Source organism: Mustela nivalis (genome assembly GCF_964662115.1).
Source record: "Mustela nivalis genome assembly, chromosome: 5".
NCBI lineage: Eukaryota > Metazoa > Chordata > Mammalia > Carnivora > Mustelidae > Mustela > Mustela nivalis.
The window spans coordinates 110773597-110792132 of NC_139024.1; the positions used below are offsets into that span (position 1 = coordinate 110773597).

Here is an 18536-nt window from a genome sequence, read left to right on the forward strand (position 1 = left end):
GTTGGGTTCAGTGTCTGACTCTTGGTTTTGGCTCAGGTCATGATCTCAGGGTCATGAGATCAAGCCCTGTGTTGGGCTCCATGTTAAGTGGGGAATCTGCTTAAGACTTTCTCTCCCTTTCCCCCTGCCCCTTCCCCGCTTACTTGTGTGCTCACTCTCTTACTCTCTCTCTCAAATAAATAAATGTCAAAAAAAAAAAAAAAAAGGGCTAACCTAGAAAGATGAAAATTTTCTTTGAGACTATAAGCTATTTTGTGACGATACATTAACTAAAACAATTAATATTATTTAAAATCTCCCACCTTTAAAGCACACCAAAAGTCTAGACATTATGATTTATTTACCTTGCATGACTCTCATGCAAACCTGCTTAATGTGCTGATCTGTCGGTGCTCTACCCTGAGACAGGAAGAAAAGAAAAAAAGAGAGAGACAATTTATACACAGAGCTATAAAGAAGACATTGTTAAATGGTAACCTGACACACTCAGCAAGTGGCCAGGTGGCTGGATTTACAAAGGAACTTGCCCACACTGCTAAGGAGCTGATGTCTGGGCTAGCCTGGCTGCCCGCCCCCCTTCTGGTCCTGTGAGATGGACTGTCCAGAGGGAAACCGCGGAGACTGCCCACCACTCACTGGGGGGCCCTGGATGCCAGGCAGGCCGGTGGCACCCTGCTCTCCCTGCATGCCTCGTGGTCCAGGCGGTCCTCTCGGTCCTTCCACTCCAGGAAGCCCCCGACTTCCTTCGGGTCCCCTCAAGCCCGGCTCCCCAGGGTTACCCACCTAGAACAAAATGGCACATTATAAAACCAGAGCTATCCACAAGTGATGTGTCTGCTTAATATTAATACAAGGCTTACATGAAATTTGGAGTTTGCGTACATTCTGTCTCCCAAGAGGTGTTTGTTCAGAGGTTACAAATCCTCAAGGTAAAGACGCAGAATGCCACCGTCTCTGAGAATTCCAGTTCAAGTAAAGTTTTTCAACATCTTTTTCTTTGGTATAGCTGTTATTTCAAAATGGTAATTGAAATAATGCATTTTCAAACTACATTCTCTATATTTTAAGCTACTGCCTAAGAACAAGCTAGTTTTTAGGAAGATTTGTGAAGTTTTTCTGGCCACAAAAAGGCCACTGAGTTCATACAAGACATGTTACTTTGTATATCACCAATACAGAAAGCATAAAATAAAGTTATTTCCAAGGACATAAGTTATTTAGCTTTATAACACTCTAGAGAATTTGAAGAAGCAGATGTATCCAGGAATTATAAAATACATTAATTAAAAACATTTAAAATGCCACCTTTAAAATGATGCACTTAAAATAAATACATTCAAAATACTGGAACAAAAAGAGCAAGTCCATGGTTTAACTGACTCTTGAGGAAGTTAAAAATCTAAATATTAAAGAAGTGAAAAAATAAACCAATTTTTTCCTTTGAACAAAAGCGTATACCAGTTAGATTTTTTTTTTCTGAGAGCAGACCACTAAAAGCATTTTTAAAAGTTGCCATCTACAATAACTGTTTTAAAACGAGACTAAATTAATTCACTTTCTGCTAAACTGCCTCTGGTAGAATTTATGACATAGTAGTTACAATGTGCCCTTGTTTATAGAACAAAAATGAGAAGATAAAAGGACAGGAGGCATTAAAGAGCACAAGGGCTCAAGATAAAATTCATAAAGCAACTTAATCCTGCTCCTTGTTCATTTGCAACATTTACCTAGGAAGAGCTAACTCTTCCAAACAGTCAGATTTTAAGCTGAAGGGAAGAAGGTGATGACGCCGGGCTCTCACTAGATGCGTCTGAATAAAGCTTCACAAGTAGGCTTTTTCCAATCTTTCTTTATGCAAAAAGTTGATACTCATCTGAGTCAACTTGTCAGAATTACTTCTGCGAAGAAATTATGGCCTCAAAGACTTCCCAAAAGACAGTGTCAACAGAGAGAGCTGCGGATGTGCTGTGGAGGCTTTGGACCTGTCAGATAGCTGCAGTATAAAACTATCACAGCTTCTAAAACAAGCCTGAGGAGAAGCCAAAATGAATTTAGAAGTGCACTAAAGAATTGGCAGAGGAACAAAGGAGGCCAGATCAGAATCTATCATCTTGTTGACGATGTCTGAAATACCAACAGGACATTTTCCATGAAGACATCAAGGGCCAACATGGCCAGTATATCTCCAGGGCCCCGGGTCTTTGGAAAGAATACCTCAGTTGAGTGCTATACTGAAGTAGAAACTAGGGGACAGACTTCACCTACTTCTCAGGTTTGTCTCTGTTGAGATCACCGAGCAAAGTGAAAGTGTGTCTCCCTGACTCTGGGACAGCACATTTCAGCTGCCTCAGCAGTAGATGGGTGGTGTCAGAGAAGAGAGGGGTAGGAAGGAAGCGTTAATTCCAAATTTAAATAAAATTAACTCCTTTTGACCACTGCATCGTTCATTCACTTTTTCCTCTTATGACAAATTCTTACCATTGAACATTATCGATTATTTCTAGGCAGTGAGGTAGGATTTCTATTACCTATCAAGGTTTACTCTTCCCAATTTTTTCCTCAATCCTAAACTATTCCTGTCAAAGATTCTTGGGGGTAAAGATGTTACTTCAAGCTTGAGACTGTCAGTGGTGTTTAGAGGCAGTGTGTAAACAGGTGAGTTAATACAACATAATGGTTTCCATCTCAGGGGTATGTAAAGAGCCCAGGGCTGGCACTGCACCGGAGTCGGGAGCGCAAGTCCTCCGGGGGAGAGTTGAGCTGAGGATCGGGCTACATGCCTAGGTAGGAGGTAGCTATTCTAAGGAAAGAGGAAGAGTGTTCCAGGATAGGAGAACAGCACAAAGCATTAAAGAGCATGCCAAGTAAAAACAACTGCAAACAGATAAAGTTCCAGATGGGCAGAGAGGGGGTTGGCAAGGCAGAGACCACTTCATGAAAGACCGTGTATTTTGCTAAGGTCTGATTTTATTCTATCAAATGTTATTCCTGAAGGGTTTATGCAGAGGAGGGATAAATGGTGGGCTTTTTATTTTTCTCTAGATTCCACTGGCTACTATGAGCATAATGTGCTGTATAGGGACAGAGAAGAGTGGAAAAGATTCCAGAAATAGGAAGGACTAAAAGATTAAATGGAAGCTAGTGGTGGTGGCATTTGAGGTTAAGGTCTGCGTTTCATTTTTTCCCTTATACTCTCTTAAATTTCTCTTACATTTCTTACTGTATTAAATGTGCGTTCCTTTCAAGTTAGTGAATCATCCCAGGTTTGCTAGTTTTCTAATTGGCTCTATACTCGGTTCTAAAATTTTCATTCTAATAACTGGTTCTATTATTGGTTCTATAACTCTGAATAATCTAATCTTGAAGGACATCAGCTTAGTTTCTGTAAGATCATGAATGAGATGATCATTTTCTAGTTTTAACAACTGTCTATTAAATTTTCTTATGCATTATGACTTTATGTTACTTCGCTAAATAGAACACACGGTATGAGTGCCAATGAAATTCATTTATACTCTTGTCACCACAATGGATAAATCAGGTTTTTTTTAATGACTCATTTGTGAAAGAAATTACTATGTATACTCATTGAGCTACTTATGATAAAAACTTCGTTTAGAGTGGATTGTTCAAAAGACAGATCCATTTACACTGTTATGAGGCGGTCCCCTCCCCCACTTGGGATGAATCCATTACTTAAAGAATAAATTTAGACATTAATCTCCTTGAAGGTAAGTCCTTTAAGAATTGAATTTTATAGTGATTTCATAAAGCAGAGCATTGCATTTTCTGTAGTTTTATTGATATTTTAATTTTTTATACCATTGTTGTTCATTGTACTTACAGATCCCTTTGGCCCAGGTAAGCCTATCTCTCCCTAAATCAATAAAACAAAATTATATTAGAACAATGCATTCACATTTGATAGTTTACTAAAAACATTTAAAAGGTGATTATGCTGCTGAAATCTATAGAAAAACATGAAGAGATGAACTCTGGCACTGCCAAAATGAGATTCAAAATTCGGATTCTAGTCCCAGTTCTGTTACTTTGTGAGCTTTGTAACCTCCTAGCCTTTGACTGATATCTATTAAATAACAGGGCTGAATCGGAGCTCTGCAAGGCTCCAACCAGGTCTAAAATGCTAGGTGTTGAGACTTAAAATGTATAAGTCAAAAGACATTAAACTAGCATGCTGTTTTAAAACAGAGTAGACATTTAAACCTGATGACTTCGTTTTTGAAACTCTAACAGTATTGTAAAATTCATCTGCAGGGTGCCTGGGTGGCTCAGTGGGTTAAGCCGCTGCCTTCGGCTCAGGTCATGATCCCAGGATCCTGGGATCGAGTCCCTCATCGGGCTCTCTGCTCAGCAGGGAGCCTGCTTCCTCCTCTCTCTCTCTCTCTCTCTCTCTCTCTCTCTGCCTACTTGTGATCTCTCTCTGTCAAATAAATAAATAAAATCTTAAAAAAAAAATTCATCTGCAAAATTCTATCAAACCAAAAATGCCTGATTTTATACTTAAAAAAGAACACTTGGAAATAAGTCTCCCACCCCTAATTCTAGATATAATTTCAGTTTAAGTTCAAGCATATCAGTTCATCTCCACCACAAAACAATGGTTTAAAACATCCTTTTAGCCCATAAAAGAAAACATTTTAACAGAAAATAAACTGAAAATAATCCTTTTTCAAATTTACTTAATAGAGAGCTTTGCCTAATTCAGATATTACATTTATATTAGCTCTAAATCCTGAAACTCTGAATAAAACAACATTATGAGGTATTTTTTTTTCCTGCACAAAGTGCTCTCTGGAGCTGTTTTATGAGAAATCTGCCACCACTCCAAAGGACCAGTCAGAAGTTCCCACATTAGATCATGTTAGATTGTGTCAAAAATGAGCCAGCAGATGTAGTACTCCCAGCAGAAAGATAATTTTTTCTCATTCTTGCTACCTTCCTGGAGATTTAGCAGCAACATCCTCTGGAGATGGAGGTCACTTCTTTGGGAAGTTTTAGACGACAGAAAATACCCATGGTCAAACTTGTGAACCACAGCTTTCTAGCTATAATAAAATTCATTTTGTTTCCACAATAGGCACTATTCATAGACTTTCTATAGTCCTCTAAGAATCACTTCGAATGTCTAGGTTAAGCCACAGAAAAGTCACCACCTATAAGAGAACACTTTGTTCTCCAAAGGCTTAAGGCCAAGGCTATCGATTTTGGGATGTTTACCCTCTGCTTTACTTGAACTTGGCTACAGGTTTGGGGAGCCATTCACTAGTTTATATAAGAAACACTGTAGCTGCTGAAGAAGCCATGGAGGATAACAGTATCAGAGAAAAGAAAAATTATATTTTTAGTAGTTAGAAATCAGCAGGGCTCATCATTAACCAGAAAAAAATGTCTTACAAGTTCACCCCTTTCTCCTGCTTCACCTTCTTCACCAGACGAACCCTAAAAATTAAAATTAAAAGTCACATTCTTGAACTGTCTTGCCTCAGTTTTAACCTGTCCACATTGATAAGCATTCCCAAGTGCCCACAGTGCCCCCCAGATCATGCAGAAATACAAAATGCACTCAATGGCTTTTCAGTGTAGCTGTCAGTGGCTAGTCCAAAACTGAAAAGAGCCTAGAGAAAAGGTAGCAGGTGAGGCTGAGTTTCTTCTGATTAATGATTGTATCCGGCAATTTTATAATGAGGTAATCCTTGAAAAAAGGCTTTCACTGTAGAAAAAGGAACCCAGAAAAAGGACTAACTCTAAGTCATGTTCATAGTTCATTTGTTAAGGTCTTGATACAGAAAAACATAGAATATGATGATGTAGGGGCACCTGGGTGGTTCAGTGGGTTAAGCCTCTGCCTTCAGCTCAGGTCATGATCTCAGGGCCCTGGGATCGAGCCCCGCATCGGGCTCTCTGCTGAGCCGGGAGCCTGCTTCCCCGCCTCTCTCTCTGCCTGCCTCTCTGCCTACTTGTGATCTCTCTCTCTCTGTCAAATAAATAAATAAAATCTTAAAAAAAAAAAGTATGATGATGTAGCTAATAGAAGGCTCCATTGGTCACAAGTAAGCCAACCTGGTGAATGAGAGAGAGGGCCACTCTTTTCAGTGTGTGCCCTCAGAAGCAGAGTCATTATCAGCTCCAGCTTATTAAAATAGTAGATAAGAATAGTAGATAAACCAAACTGAACTGTAGCTTTCATTCACTATGAAGCACATTGAGAAACACAGCTGGCCTCCAGCCTAGTCCTCACACCCCTAAACCAGCCAGTGCCCCCTGCTGGTGAGGCACCTCCATGCACATATTCTTCTGATAGGACCTACCTGTACACCCTTTGGACCAGGCTCACCGACTACTCCCTGTAATGAATAAAACATAATACTTTTTCAGTATTTTGACATGTTCCACTTTATAATTTCAAATGAACCAACTTTCCTTCTCAGGGTAGTAGATAAGGGCAAGTATGAATAATGCGACAGATGAGGACTTGCTCCTCTCCCACAACCTAACAACAGGGCTCCAGGCTGGGTGTGGAGCCCACTTAAAAAAAAAAAAAATCAGGATGACAACCTGGGAACAGCCAGGTAAGGCCTAGAGAAACTGACAGCTGTCCAAAAGCTGGCAACTTGTGATGTTCTCTGATCACATCCACAGAAAATTGGATCGGTAGGAATGTAAAGTTAAAACTGAACAAGGAAGTATGACGACAACTGGCATTTTTACTTTTTTCAACTTTTATATTTTCCTGATGATCTTTTATTATATTGCCTTTTTTTTTTTTTTTTTTTTTGCTTCTTAATCTCAACTCTCAGTAATTTAAGATACTTTTCTTAATAGCTGACTCTGATAATTGCTACAAAAAATCTCCACTGTTGTGAAAGCAAACTCATCCTTCCAAATAAGAAACTTTGGGGGGATGGTTAGATATCTTACCCTGTCGCCTTTCATTCCCGGAAGGCCAGGGGGGCCAGGCAAGCCAGGGAGGCCAGGACTGCCAGGAGAACCCTGAAAAATAAACAGTGTCTCCAGATTCACCTTTAACTACGACATTGCAATCACATGAGGCCCACACAACCTTGGGTGTGTGGACTCCTGTCTAAAATAAATGCATGCTGGGGCTGGTTTAACTCTGCTCCTCAAATCTGCCTCTCTCCCACACTCTCCGAAAACACAGGCCAGCCCCTCCACCCCCGGGGTCCCACCGCGGAGTTCCTGGGTTTGCACCCTTCCCAACAGTGGGCTCGTTCAGTGGGCCTCCCTGCTGCCGTGGTGCGGCTTCTCTCACTGTGTAAACAAGCGGGGCTCAAGAAGTAAAAGGCTGCATTTACGCCCGCTTCTCTTCAATTCCAAGAACAACCAGAGGCACTTCCGGTCTCCTGGTTTCAAAATGTGTGCTGCAAACCACACTGACTTAAATACCCTCGGAGGGTATCCTAGACATGATTTCAAACTTCACATTTACAATTCCATGCATTCCCATAACAACAGGAATCAAGTAAAGACGATTAAATCACCTTTTGTACATTATTTTTCTCTCCTTGCTTATTTAAAAAAAAATGTATTGTGTTTTGTACGAAGCCAATAAACTTAAGGAGATTGGAATTATTACTTACCCGTTTACCGGGTGGCCCTGGGGGTCCCTCCGGTCCTATTTCTCCTCTACTGCCCTGGAGAAACACAAACAGGACCATCAACTGGCTGGTTTGCCCAAACGCAAATGCTCAATTACTATGTCAGTAAAATAACACTTTACGCAGGTTTTTCTTTAAACATCAAAGTCATCAAAGGCAGAGACCTTTACATAAAACCCCTGTAGCCCGGCAGGATTTATCATTCAGTGAATGTGTTAATGCTGTTCCTTGTGATGACGGCCCCTTAGATAAAAACAGTGTCTGCTACATCTACGTGAAATGACAATTAGTCATTTTCAGCATCTGAATCACAATGTAGCTTATATTATGGTTATCTGTGTACATGTTTTATCCTCTCATTCGATTACGTTCTTGAGGTAGAAGGTATATCAATTTTGAATTCCACCTAATGCCTAAAACACAGTAAATTTCAGGCCCACAGTATGTTTTAAAGCAGCATCTGGCAAATGATCTTGAACTGCAAAAGAGTGGGGGGAAAAAAGAGAAACAGGACAGGGATGTTTGCCTTTAAATGACTAATGCAACTTCAAAAAGACAGACATAATAGAAATTTCCAAAGTTTCTGACATACAAAATTCTTTGTTCTACTTATTCTTGTTCTAAACATGTCTCCAAGATTAAATAAACTTTGGAAAGTACAATGTATAATGAAAATATACCAAAAGCAACATCCATTTTGTGAGCCAATTTCAATTCTTTATTTGAATCTCTAAGCCCTTTGAGAAAAGGAGACACGTGAATTCTCCACTTTCTTTCCCCAAGAACCTCATACAGTTTTATGCAGTCTGATAAAAGCTTGTTTTAAAGCTTGAATATGTGTTTCTAACACATATTCAGCTAAACTGAATACAAGGTTATTGGATAAATAATCACATTTCCTGGACGGTATATATAAAAATGAAAGTAGTCTTCTGAGTTCATTCTACTTTAAAATAACATGACAACTTCATATTAATTCTTGATATTTATAAATGCTCCTGCTAATATTATCTAATCTGGCCCTTATGTTATTCTTTTATCTCTAAGTTGAACCAAGTGTCAAGGCCCATTATCTTTCTGAATTTTCAGTTTCTTTGAAGGATTAAGAAATGTTTGCCAAATTACAAGTCTCTAGCTTTGAGCTATACTTAAGTGGCACTTGTCTCAAATGACTTATAGGTGATTTAAAGGAAATGCTCTTTAATACTTTTCAAAAAATTTTATATAAGCAACCTGTCTAGTTGTGTAAGTCTGGATGATACATTGGCCCTTAACCCTTGTGAGCAGCTTAGAAGCCTGAGCAGAGTCTTGTGAGGATGGGCACTGGAAAGATGTAAGACTAGACGAAAACCAGCTGCTGTGATAGATTCTTTTATCCATCTATTAATATAAAGATTGGGTTCTACCCCATTAATTTAGCCCAGCCACTTGAATGTTCAAGACAGATTTTCTTCAGTATATCTGTTCTGTTGGCATTTTCAAATAATTTCTGAACTGCATCTTGATGAAGATCCTAAATGTCATTGGGCTAATATGACTTTAATTCACAGAATAATTAGTCGTCATTGGGAAAACTAATCAATGATATCAGAAGAGGAAAGCAGTTCTTGACACAACCTCAAATATTCACTTCCAAACAAATGAACCATTATGCCAAAATAAAGATAACTGACATACTTTTTTTCTCTTTCACAAACCAAAGAGCTAAGTTAAAATAAAGGATTGTGTGGGGGGCCTGGGTGGTTCAGTTGGTTAAGTGACTGCCTTCGGCTCAGGTCATGATCCTGGAGTCCTGGGATTGAGTCCCACATCAGACTCGCTGCCGAGCAGGGAGTCTCCCGCTGACCTCTCTCCTCTCATGCTCTCTCTCTCTCTCTCAAATAAATAAATAAAGTCATTAAAAAAAATTTTTTTTAAATAAATAAAAATAAAGGATTGTGTGACTTTTGATTTTTTTCGTGGGACTATTTTGCCAGTCAAAGACAAAGATGTTCTCTGCTGGTATCTTATTTTCTCTGTCTTTCATGAGCTCTCTTTGTCAATTCATAAGTGTCTTCCAGGGCGCCTGGGTGGCTCAGGGGGTTAAAGCCTCTGCCTTTGGCTCAGGTGATGATCCCAGGGTCCTGGGATCGAGCCCTGCATCAGGTTCTCTGCTCGGCAGGGAGCCTGCTTCCTCCTCTCTCTCTGCCTGCTTCTCTGCCTACTTGTGATCTCTGTCAAATAAATAAATAAAATGTTTAAAAAAAAAAAAAAGTGTCTTCCAACCCTTGGCAACACGTATGAATGGCTCAGAACCCCAGTGTAGACAGCCTGTTCCGCTGACCTTCTACAACCATGAGAGCCCATGTACAGGACTAGTAGTAGTTAGTGGATTGCATGTGTTCCTCATTTTTTTTTTCTTCCATTCTTCAAATTCCTCACTATTTTAAATGCAGGTATTTCTAGGAATCATCTCAAGGTTGAAGAAGGTAATGTTTATTTTCACAACAATAACCAAGCAGTTATGAATAAAGTGTTTAGACAAGATTTTCTAATGGTCATTTCTATGATTTCTATGTACTCTAAAAAGATGTAAGTAAAACGAACATGAATGATCAAGATATAAATAGTCATCTCTAAAAACATAGGTTAGACTAAACACATGTTACAGGGAGCAATCAACCATGGCCTTTAAGCACAGGTGTGCTAAACTTACAAATGGTAAATCTCCTGTGTTTCAACAGCTGTGGTGATAAGCATAATCTCAGATGTGGGCAAGGGAGACTTGTAGGGATATCGTTTTTCTGCCCGGTAGCTAATATTTACAAGCCCCATGACAAAAAGAGTTATGATCGGTAACAAAAGAATTGTAAAGAACCAGGAAAAAAAGGCAAAATCCTAACATTAAAAATCTGAGGGCCATAATAAAAGACTTCTTTTTTTTTCCCCTCTTACATGCTCCGTGCCACCATATATCTCTCCAGCATATTCACACACATCTGCCAACCACTTCCTACTTAAGAAGCCAATCGAGGCTTAAAAAAAAAAAAAAAAAGCTGCAGACCCTCTACCAGTGATTCCCAACTCTGGCTGTGCTTCAGAATCCCCCTAAAGAATGTTTTAGGAATATATTTCACAAGACGTCTTCCACCACTTCCTGTCCCTGTTCTTCCTCCTTCCTGTCTTCCCTCCTCTCCCTTAGATTTTTATTCTGTGATTTTGAGGTCAGACCCAGGAATCTGTTTGGGTTAGGTTGTGTGTGTTTGTCTTCACCAGCTTTAAATTAAATGCTCACTACAAAAATTCCAAACACCAAAATTTTAAATTTTCTAAATATGTCTTGTACCATTAAAATTGGGCAAGCTAGGGCGCCTGGGTGGCTCAATGGGTTAAGACTCTGTCTTCGGCTCAGGTCATGATCTCAGGATCCTGGGCTCTCTGCTCAGCAGGGAGCCTGCTTCCCTTCCTCTCTCTCTGCCTGCTTCTCTGCCTACTTGTGATCTCTGTCTGTCAAATAAATAAATAAAATCTTTAAAAAAAAAAATTGGGCAAGCTAACTTCAAATAAAAACCACCCTGCAGAGCCTTGACGTGAGCTGTCGAGGCACTGGGGGGGGCACTGAGCCCCCTGCCAGGTCTGAAGCCTGGCTCCACCACATCAGCCAACTCTAGCCCCACAACTTCTCTGTGCCTCAGCTTCCTCACCTGTAGAGTGGGGATAAAAACAGTACTGATCTCAAAGAGTTTTTGAAAGAATTGAATAGATACATAAAGCACTTAAAACAGTATGTGTCTCATAGTAAGCACTATGGAAGCATTAGTTATTTTTATTCAAGAACTATAGAAATCAGTCAAAATTAAGTATTTTAATCTTTAATTAGATGTTGGTTGCCTTTCAAATTCCCCAAGTTTCTTTAAAAATACAAGTAGCTCTTGGAAAAAAATAAGTCTCTGGTCTTCATTTCTCCAGTTTCTGTCAAGATCTCTGATCACCAAGAAGAATTTCCTTTTTTTTTTTTTTCTTTAAGAGAGGGAGTGGGAAGGGGCAGGAGGAGAGAGAGAGAGAAGCCCAAGCAGACTCCACACCTAGTGTGGAGCCTGATGTGGTGCTCAATCTCACAATCCTGAGATCATGACTTGAGCCGAAATCAACAGTCAGGTGCTTAACCAACTGAGCCACCCAGGCGACCCAAGAAGGCACCTTCTTTATAAACAAGTACCGAGAACTATTTTGTAAAACTCATTTCAATGAATACAGACAAATAGTTCCATCTGGAAGTCTTCTTTTTAAAATGGAACTACTAGGGTGCCTGGGTGGCTCAGTGGGTTAAGCCTCTGCCTTCGGCTCAGGTCATGATCTCAGGGTCCTGGGATCGAGTCCTGTATCGGGCTCTCTGCTCGGCGGAGAGCCTGCTTCCTCCTCTCTTTCTTTCTTTGCCTGCCTCTCTGCCTGCTTGTGATCTCTCTCTGTCAAATAAATAAATAAAATATTTTTTAAAAAATGGAACTACTAGACTTTTAAAATATCACAGAAAAAATCTATTTCATTATATGTGTGTTGTCATAAGTATTTTCCAAAAAAAAAAAAAAAGAAAAAAGAAAAAAAGAAATTCAGATTTTATTCCATTGTGCTGAGACTGTGATGGTGGTTGTATTTGCTTGATTATCCAAAATGCTAACTAGCTGAAGAATGAACATTATTCTTAGTACCATGCTAATTTTAGAAGTGAGAAATTGTAAATCGTCATACTTAGTCTAAATTATATACTTAAGTGCCTCTCTCTGGGAAAAAAGGATGCTGATTAACGCAGAAGATCAATTATGATTTCTTTAGATTGTTGCTTTTACAAACCCATCTTCATATTAACATAGGAATATCATATTAGTCCTGCCACAATGATAATTTTTAGGTCAGCCACAAAGGTACTTTAAAAATCTAGTCAATTTTGCAGCATTGTATGGTTTGTGTTTTTCTCTGGTGTAGGTTTAGGTATTCCCTCACATACAGAGGGAAATCAAAATCTACAACCATCACAGCTGCTTCACAAATTATTGACAGGGATAATATTCCATGTCCTGGGTGGCACAGGAATGCGTTTCCGATTATTCAGCAACACACCGCTTGGAGACCTCTGTGCTCAGAGCTGTTGGTGATAGGATGGAGTGGGACTTCAAGAGAAACTGAGAGCGGCTCTGTACTCAGGAGTGTATCATCTTCAGAAAACTGGAAGTAGATCAGCATGGTACTGATCCCAGTCAGAATCATGAGAGCAAAGCAAAAACACAGCTCACTCATCAAAAGTCCTGGCAAGAACTGGGAAGCCTGAACGAGGGAAATGGATCAGGAGTCACGGTGTCCAAGGCCCCCCGCATTCTCCTGCTGTAAATGGGAGTCACCCAGATCCACGTATTAACCAGTAGAGTGTGAGCGAGAAAGCCAGAAGCACGATCCAAGTGGTGAAGATACGTGCTCATATGTAATCACTGGAGGTGACCAGAAAACCTCCAATATGTTTTGCTGTGGCACCGGCTAAAGCTGTTAGAACAATGATTTGAAAGGGGAATACCACTTAATTTCAAAGATGTGCTCCAATTAGCCCTGGCCCGTTAGTAGAACACATTAGAAATGGGTTTTCATTCTTTCTACTCAGCTTTTCAACTTGACATTTACAGGAAAAACTGATAAAACTTGGGAGAAATCGTTGAAAATGTGTGAATTTATCTATGAAACTAAATGTAATGATGTAAGATGAAAGAACAAATGTATCTTTCAGTAAGTAGATTTGGTGTTAAAACTCTGCTCAGAACCGTAATGCTTACAACCTCTCATGCACTTTTCTGTAAAATTCATGGGAGGTGAGAAGTCAATTATTACCAACATAAGCAGCATAGAAAGATTTACTATACCTCCGATTCAATTCATTTTTAGAAATATTTATTGAGCTCTACCTTGTGACAGGCCCTGAGGGGAGAGATGTAGGGAATGCAAAGGTGGATCAGAGTGGCCCTGCTTCCCTGCAGCTCCCACAGCATGGGGTGAACAGGGCCCGGGGTTACAGGGTTCAGAATAAAGAGAGAGCACTTCTGTCTGGGGCATAGGGCATAAACAGAGATGGTTTCACTGTCGAATTAACATTTCAGTTACACCTAAAAACGTACATGGGAGGCTGAGTCAGAAAAACAGAGAAGGAAACCATCTAAGGGCAGAGTGTAACAAAAGAAAACAAGCAGGCTGAGAAGTGCAGAGACTAATTGGAAATGACCATGGAGTCCAGCATGACTTGAACACAGGCCTTGAGCAAGACACAAGGGAGACATAGAACTACCAGATAAACAGTTCATGATTTGGTACTTCCTTTCCTTGCTAGTGGAAATTCATTGAAGATCTTGAAATAAAGAGGTAATGATCTAGTTGTATTCTGAAAAGACCAATATGGCAGGGTGTGCAGACTAGGACCACTGCCATTCCCCAGGCCTTTGACATTGTGTCTGACACTCTTGTCACCATGACTGTGGGAACCCCATTGGAGTTCTAGGGTGGAATCCCGGGGAACCAAGAACTATGCCAGCCAACATACCAGGAGTACTTTGTTGGGGACCACTGGTAAGGGAAGGAAAGACAACACAGAAAGGCGAATGAGGAGACCTGATAATCCAAGCAGCAGCTAATGATCTGAGCTGGGATGGTGGAGGTGAGCTTAGAAAAGAAGAGTCAAATACAAGAGACTTTTAAAAGGAGAAGGTAGAAAGCCCCTGGGTGGCTCAGTCAGTTGGGTGTCTGCTTTAAGCTCAAGTCATGATCCCAGAGTCCCAGAACCAAGTCCTGAGTCAGGTTCCCGGCTCAGTGGGAAGTTTGCTTCTCCCTCTGCCCTTCACCTTGCTTGTGCTCTCTCTCTCTCTCTCTCTCTCTCTCTCATACTCTCTCTCTCTCAAACAAAATCTTTTTAAAAGGAGGTGGAAGAAAGAACAGGTTCTATTGGAGAGTGGAAATGACGGAAGAAGATCACCAAGGCTTTGAGCCACAGTGACTGGAGCAGTGAGAATCCGGACATTTACAGGAACTCAGAAATCAAAACCCGAGTCAGGCTCAAAGCTTGCATAGTCACGACAGATCTGCCTCCCCTCACATGAGAGAACGGAACCCCCACCCCATCTCCTTCTGCAGTTCTTGCCTCTAGGTCTTTATACATCCCTTAGCACTTAACTAATGATGGGCCAAGCTCTCTCTACTGTGTCACTTTTTGTGTTCAGTGCATGGACTTGACATACAGCAGGTGCCCCTTCAATTTTATGTTCTCTGCTCTATAAAGTGAATATTACACCTAATAGCCAAAATTCTCAAAGTTCCAATGCCTCTCTCCCCCACTGTTAAATCTTTCTGGACCAGTCATGTAGCATCTCCACTGTTTATGAATATGTTCTAGCTACAAACTCATTGTTTTGGCAATAAATTTTTAAAAATTATTTTAATTAGAAGTTTACAGGCTTCAAGCAAGACAGAAGAAAAGGATAACTGAGCAGTGAGTGAACAAGGAGCATAATGAGGAGCATTGGCTAGTTTCTCTGGCTGCAGAGAAACTTCTAAAAACCACCTGATAGAGCTAAGTTGACAAACATCTGTGAGAAATGGAAGAGTTCGCCTCTTATGTCAAGACACCTGGAATATTTCACTTCTTTGACACATGAAAATCGTCATTCAATGCTCATGAAATGCTTTAAAAGTAACAATACTTGGAAATGTTTCTCTGTTCTCACTTGGAGTTCTTTTTGTTACCCGGCAGAGCTTAAAAATAAGAACTTAAGCTGAAGGCCAGAGAGAATTTTTTAGAGTTGACATTAAGTATATAATATTTAATTAATCCATTTCTCTCTAAGGGTTGAAGTGTATCTAGTGAAACAACACGATTTGCTGTGTTGGCGGCAAAACAGACACACAAACTCAGACTACAAGAAGTCTGGCAGTTTCTCCAAGGATTAAATAGAGTTATCACATGACCCAGAAATTCCACTCCTCAGTGTTCTACTCAAGAGAAATAAAAACTTGTGTCTACACAAAAACCTGTAGAAAAATGTTCCCAGCACCATTATTCATAATGGTCCAAAAGTGGAAACAACCCAAATGTCCAAGAGCAGATGAGAATGAAGGGACGCTGGTATGTCCATACTACTGAACACTAGTCAGCAAGAAGAAAGAAGGTAAGCCTTGAAACATGCTGAAGGAAGCCATTCACTGAAAAAAAAAAAACAAAAAAAAAAAACAAAAAAAAACCCACTATATGATTCTATCTTTATGAAATTTTCAGACCAGGCAAGTCAAGACAGAAAGTGGACTAGTGGTTGCTGAGGGCTGAGAGGACTGCGGGGAAATGCTGAGTGACTACAAGTGGACACAGAGGTTCTTTTCTGGGGGGTGATGAAAAGGTTTTAAGATTGTGGCAACGGTTGTATAATTCTATAAATATGCCTTAAATATCAATGAATTGTATGCTTTAAATGGTTGACTCATACGGTATATGAAATATATCTCAGGAAAGCTGTTTTGTTTTGGGTTTTTTTATGGTTTTTTTTTTTTTTAACCACACTGGAATATTTCCTTCAGTATGAAATAAGAGTCCTCATGCTTTTTAAAAATACTTTAAAAATATTTAAAAAGCAGATTGTATTCACAAATGACATTCTTATTTCACTATCTCAAACTTGAGAAGGCATTCATGGATAAATGAATGAATGATTAGAAGGACACCCAGAAAAACCCTGAGAAGACACTTCAGAAGGTTCTACAGGAAAGCAGTACTCACAGGAAGCCCTCTGGGTCCTCGGGGTCCCACCTCTCCTGGAGGCCCTTGTTGGCCCTGTTATGAGGAAGGCAGGGAAAGAAAAAAATTAACACTCCCTGATTCTCTGCTGAGTGATTACAACAGGTGACAACATAAGGAAAGGTAGCTCACATCATCTTACCGGTTTGCCTGAATTCCCCAACTGACCAGTCTTCCCAGGAGCACCTGTGTTACCCTAAAGGTGAAATGCAACATCCAAAGTAATTCATACAGGAAGTAAGCAAAATCCGCAACCTGTCTTACCCAGACTGGGCATTTCTTACACCTGAACAGCATTAATTTCCCAGTTCAACACTGAGAATTTGGGAGACATAGAATCTCTTGCTTGGGGGATACATTAAAGTTCTTTAGATCAGGATACTGCTCTGCTGTTCCCAGAAGTATAGTAAAGGTATCAAAAAAATGTTCAAAAATGAAGGTCAAATGTCAATACATGAAGCTCTTTACCCAGACAGGAAGAGAGGAAGGTTTTTCTTTCCTCACAATATTAATTATACGTGTCTTTCCTTTACCATTTCTATCTCTAATAAACTTCTTGGAGCTCTTTTCCCTGGCACTGACACTATTAAAATTAAGAAGGATCCTGTGAACATGAGGAACAGGAGGAAGGGCTGTTGAAGGGACCCGCCAGCAAGCTCCAGAGAAAGCACATGTCTGGGGGTCCAGCCCCACCATCCATCTCTCAAGGTCCACTTGGGAGGAAGCATCCCTGCTCAAGATGCTGTGGGCCCCAGGCTCGGAGACTGTAGCCATATAACCTGGTAGTGACCACATTCTACGTTACTCACATGTCATCCCTTTTATTTAAAGTAAAGCTATATCTTACCCTTCAATTTTTCCTTCACCTATTGTTTTTAATTTTTTGCACTATAAGCACTGGTTGATCAGTTTGAGAATAAAATGTCTATCATCTTTTTAGTTTAAGCAAAATCATGTTAGTAATATTCACTGACATAATTTCTGTGGCTTAATCGTAATTTCTTTATTTTAAGTGGTAAAGAGCAATAACACTGTCTCTGTTTAATACTGGCGAAGGAAGACACTTCCAGGAAGGAAGTCTAATCAGCAACACTTTGTCAAAGTGTTCCTTCTGCAGCTAGGAAAGAGATCAGCATTCAAGGCCTTAAAAGAGCCTTTTCAAAAAATTTCTCCTTAGAGTCGAATATAAAATAAAAGGCAGGTTGGAAATACTAAAAATGATAAATAAAACATATTAATGAAAAAATAGAGAAATACAGAAAAGTACTAGTTAAAAAATTTTCATCTTTTACCTTTTCACCAGCAACACCCTTTGCACCAGGAATCCCAGGTACACCCTAAAAGAAGGCACACAGAACTAGGGCTGAATCACATCAGCGGAGAATCCGTGAGATGCCTTGTCCCCAGCACACTGCCCAGAGGCTGAGGGAATCCTGACAACGCCAAAGCTTTAGTGTGAGAGAGATTCTTCCTAGTTCCCAAATTCTGAACAGTTCTAGAACTACCCACAGTTTAGAAGGAATTACACTTCACTCTATCTGGCTTGTTAAGCCTGAACACCCTTAGGCAAATCCTATCTCTAAACTAAAGTTATTTTTCAAGCATGAATTTCCAAATTATCATAGGTCAAGGGGAGCTTGAATAACAAAACAAAGACCTATTGAAACGTTAACCCTGAAGTAGAAAAGCCGAATGGCAGGAGAATGCTGGCTTGAACTAAAATTCGGTGTTACTGGGAGTCCTAATGTTCTATAACTGATTATTTTTAAAATGTCAGATAATAAATTGAGGCCAGTCCTCAAATGACCAAGTATCTCTTTATTACCTTGAAACATTTGTCTCCAAGAATACATCTGTATAATCCGCGTGACCCTCTAGCCACATCAAGGCAGGGAAACCCCAATTTGAATAATTCAAAATAGCACGCAATCCAAAAAATGGTATCTGATACCTCACATTGTTCAGGGAGCATACTCGCAAGCCCCTATGGCTCAACTCTGCTAACAAGAACTTCAAAACTGGTGAGGAGGAGGAGGGAGTATGCGCTCCCGGCCCACAGCTCAGAGTTAGTAAAAAGATAAGAAAGACTGAGTGAATGAAAGAGA

General features: G+C 40.0%; 1 protein-coding gene across 2 annotated transcripts in view; it reads right to left on the reverse strand.

Annotated features, from left to right (window-relative positions):
- The window catches only part of COL9A1 (collagen type IX alpha 1 chain), an 84556-nt gene that overhangs the window by 17603 nt on the left and 48417 nt on the right, over positions 1-18536 (reverse strand). For both annotated transcript variants that reach the window (XM_082731310.1, XM_082731311.1), the window contains 10 exons: positions 17724-17768; positions 16574-16627; positions 16414-16467; positions 7620-7673; positions 6940-7011; positions 6330-6365; positions 5416-5460; positions 3845-3877; positions 637-783; positions 345-399 (listed from right to left, as the gene is read on the reverse strand). In XM_082731310.1, coding sequence (XP_082587436.1) covers positions 345-399; positions 637-783; positions 3845-3877; positions 5416-5460; positions 6330-6365; positions 6940-7011; positions 7620-7673; positions 16414-16467; positions 16574-16627; positions 17724-17768 — 595 coding nt within the window. The remainder of the gene's footprint in view (positions 1-344; positions 400-636; positions 784-3844; positions 3878-5415; positions 5461-6329; positions 6366-6939; positions 7012-7619; positions 7674-16413; positions 16468-16573; positions 16628-17723; positions 17769-18536) is intronic.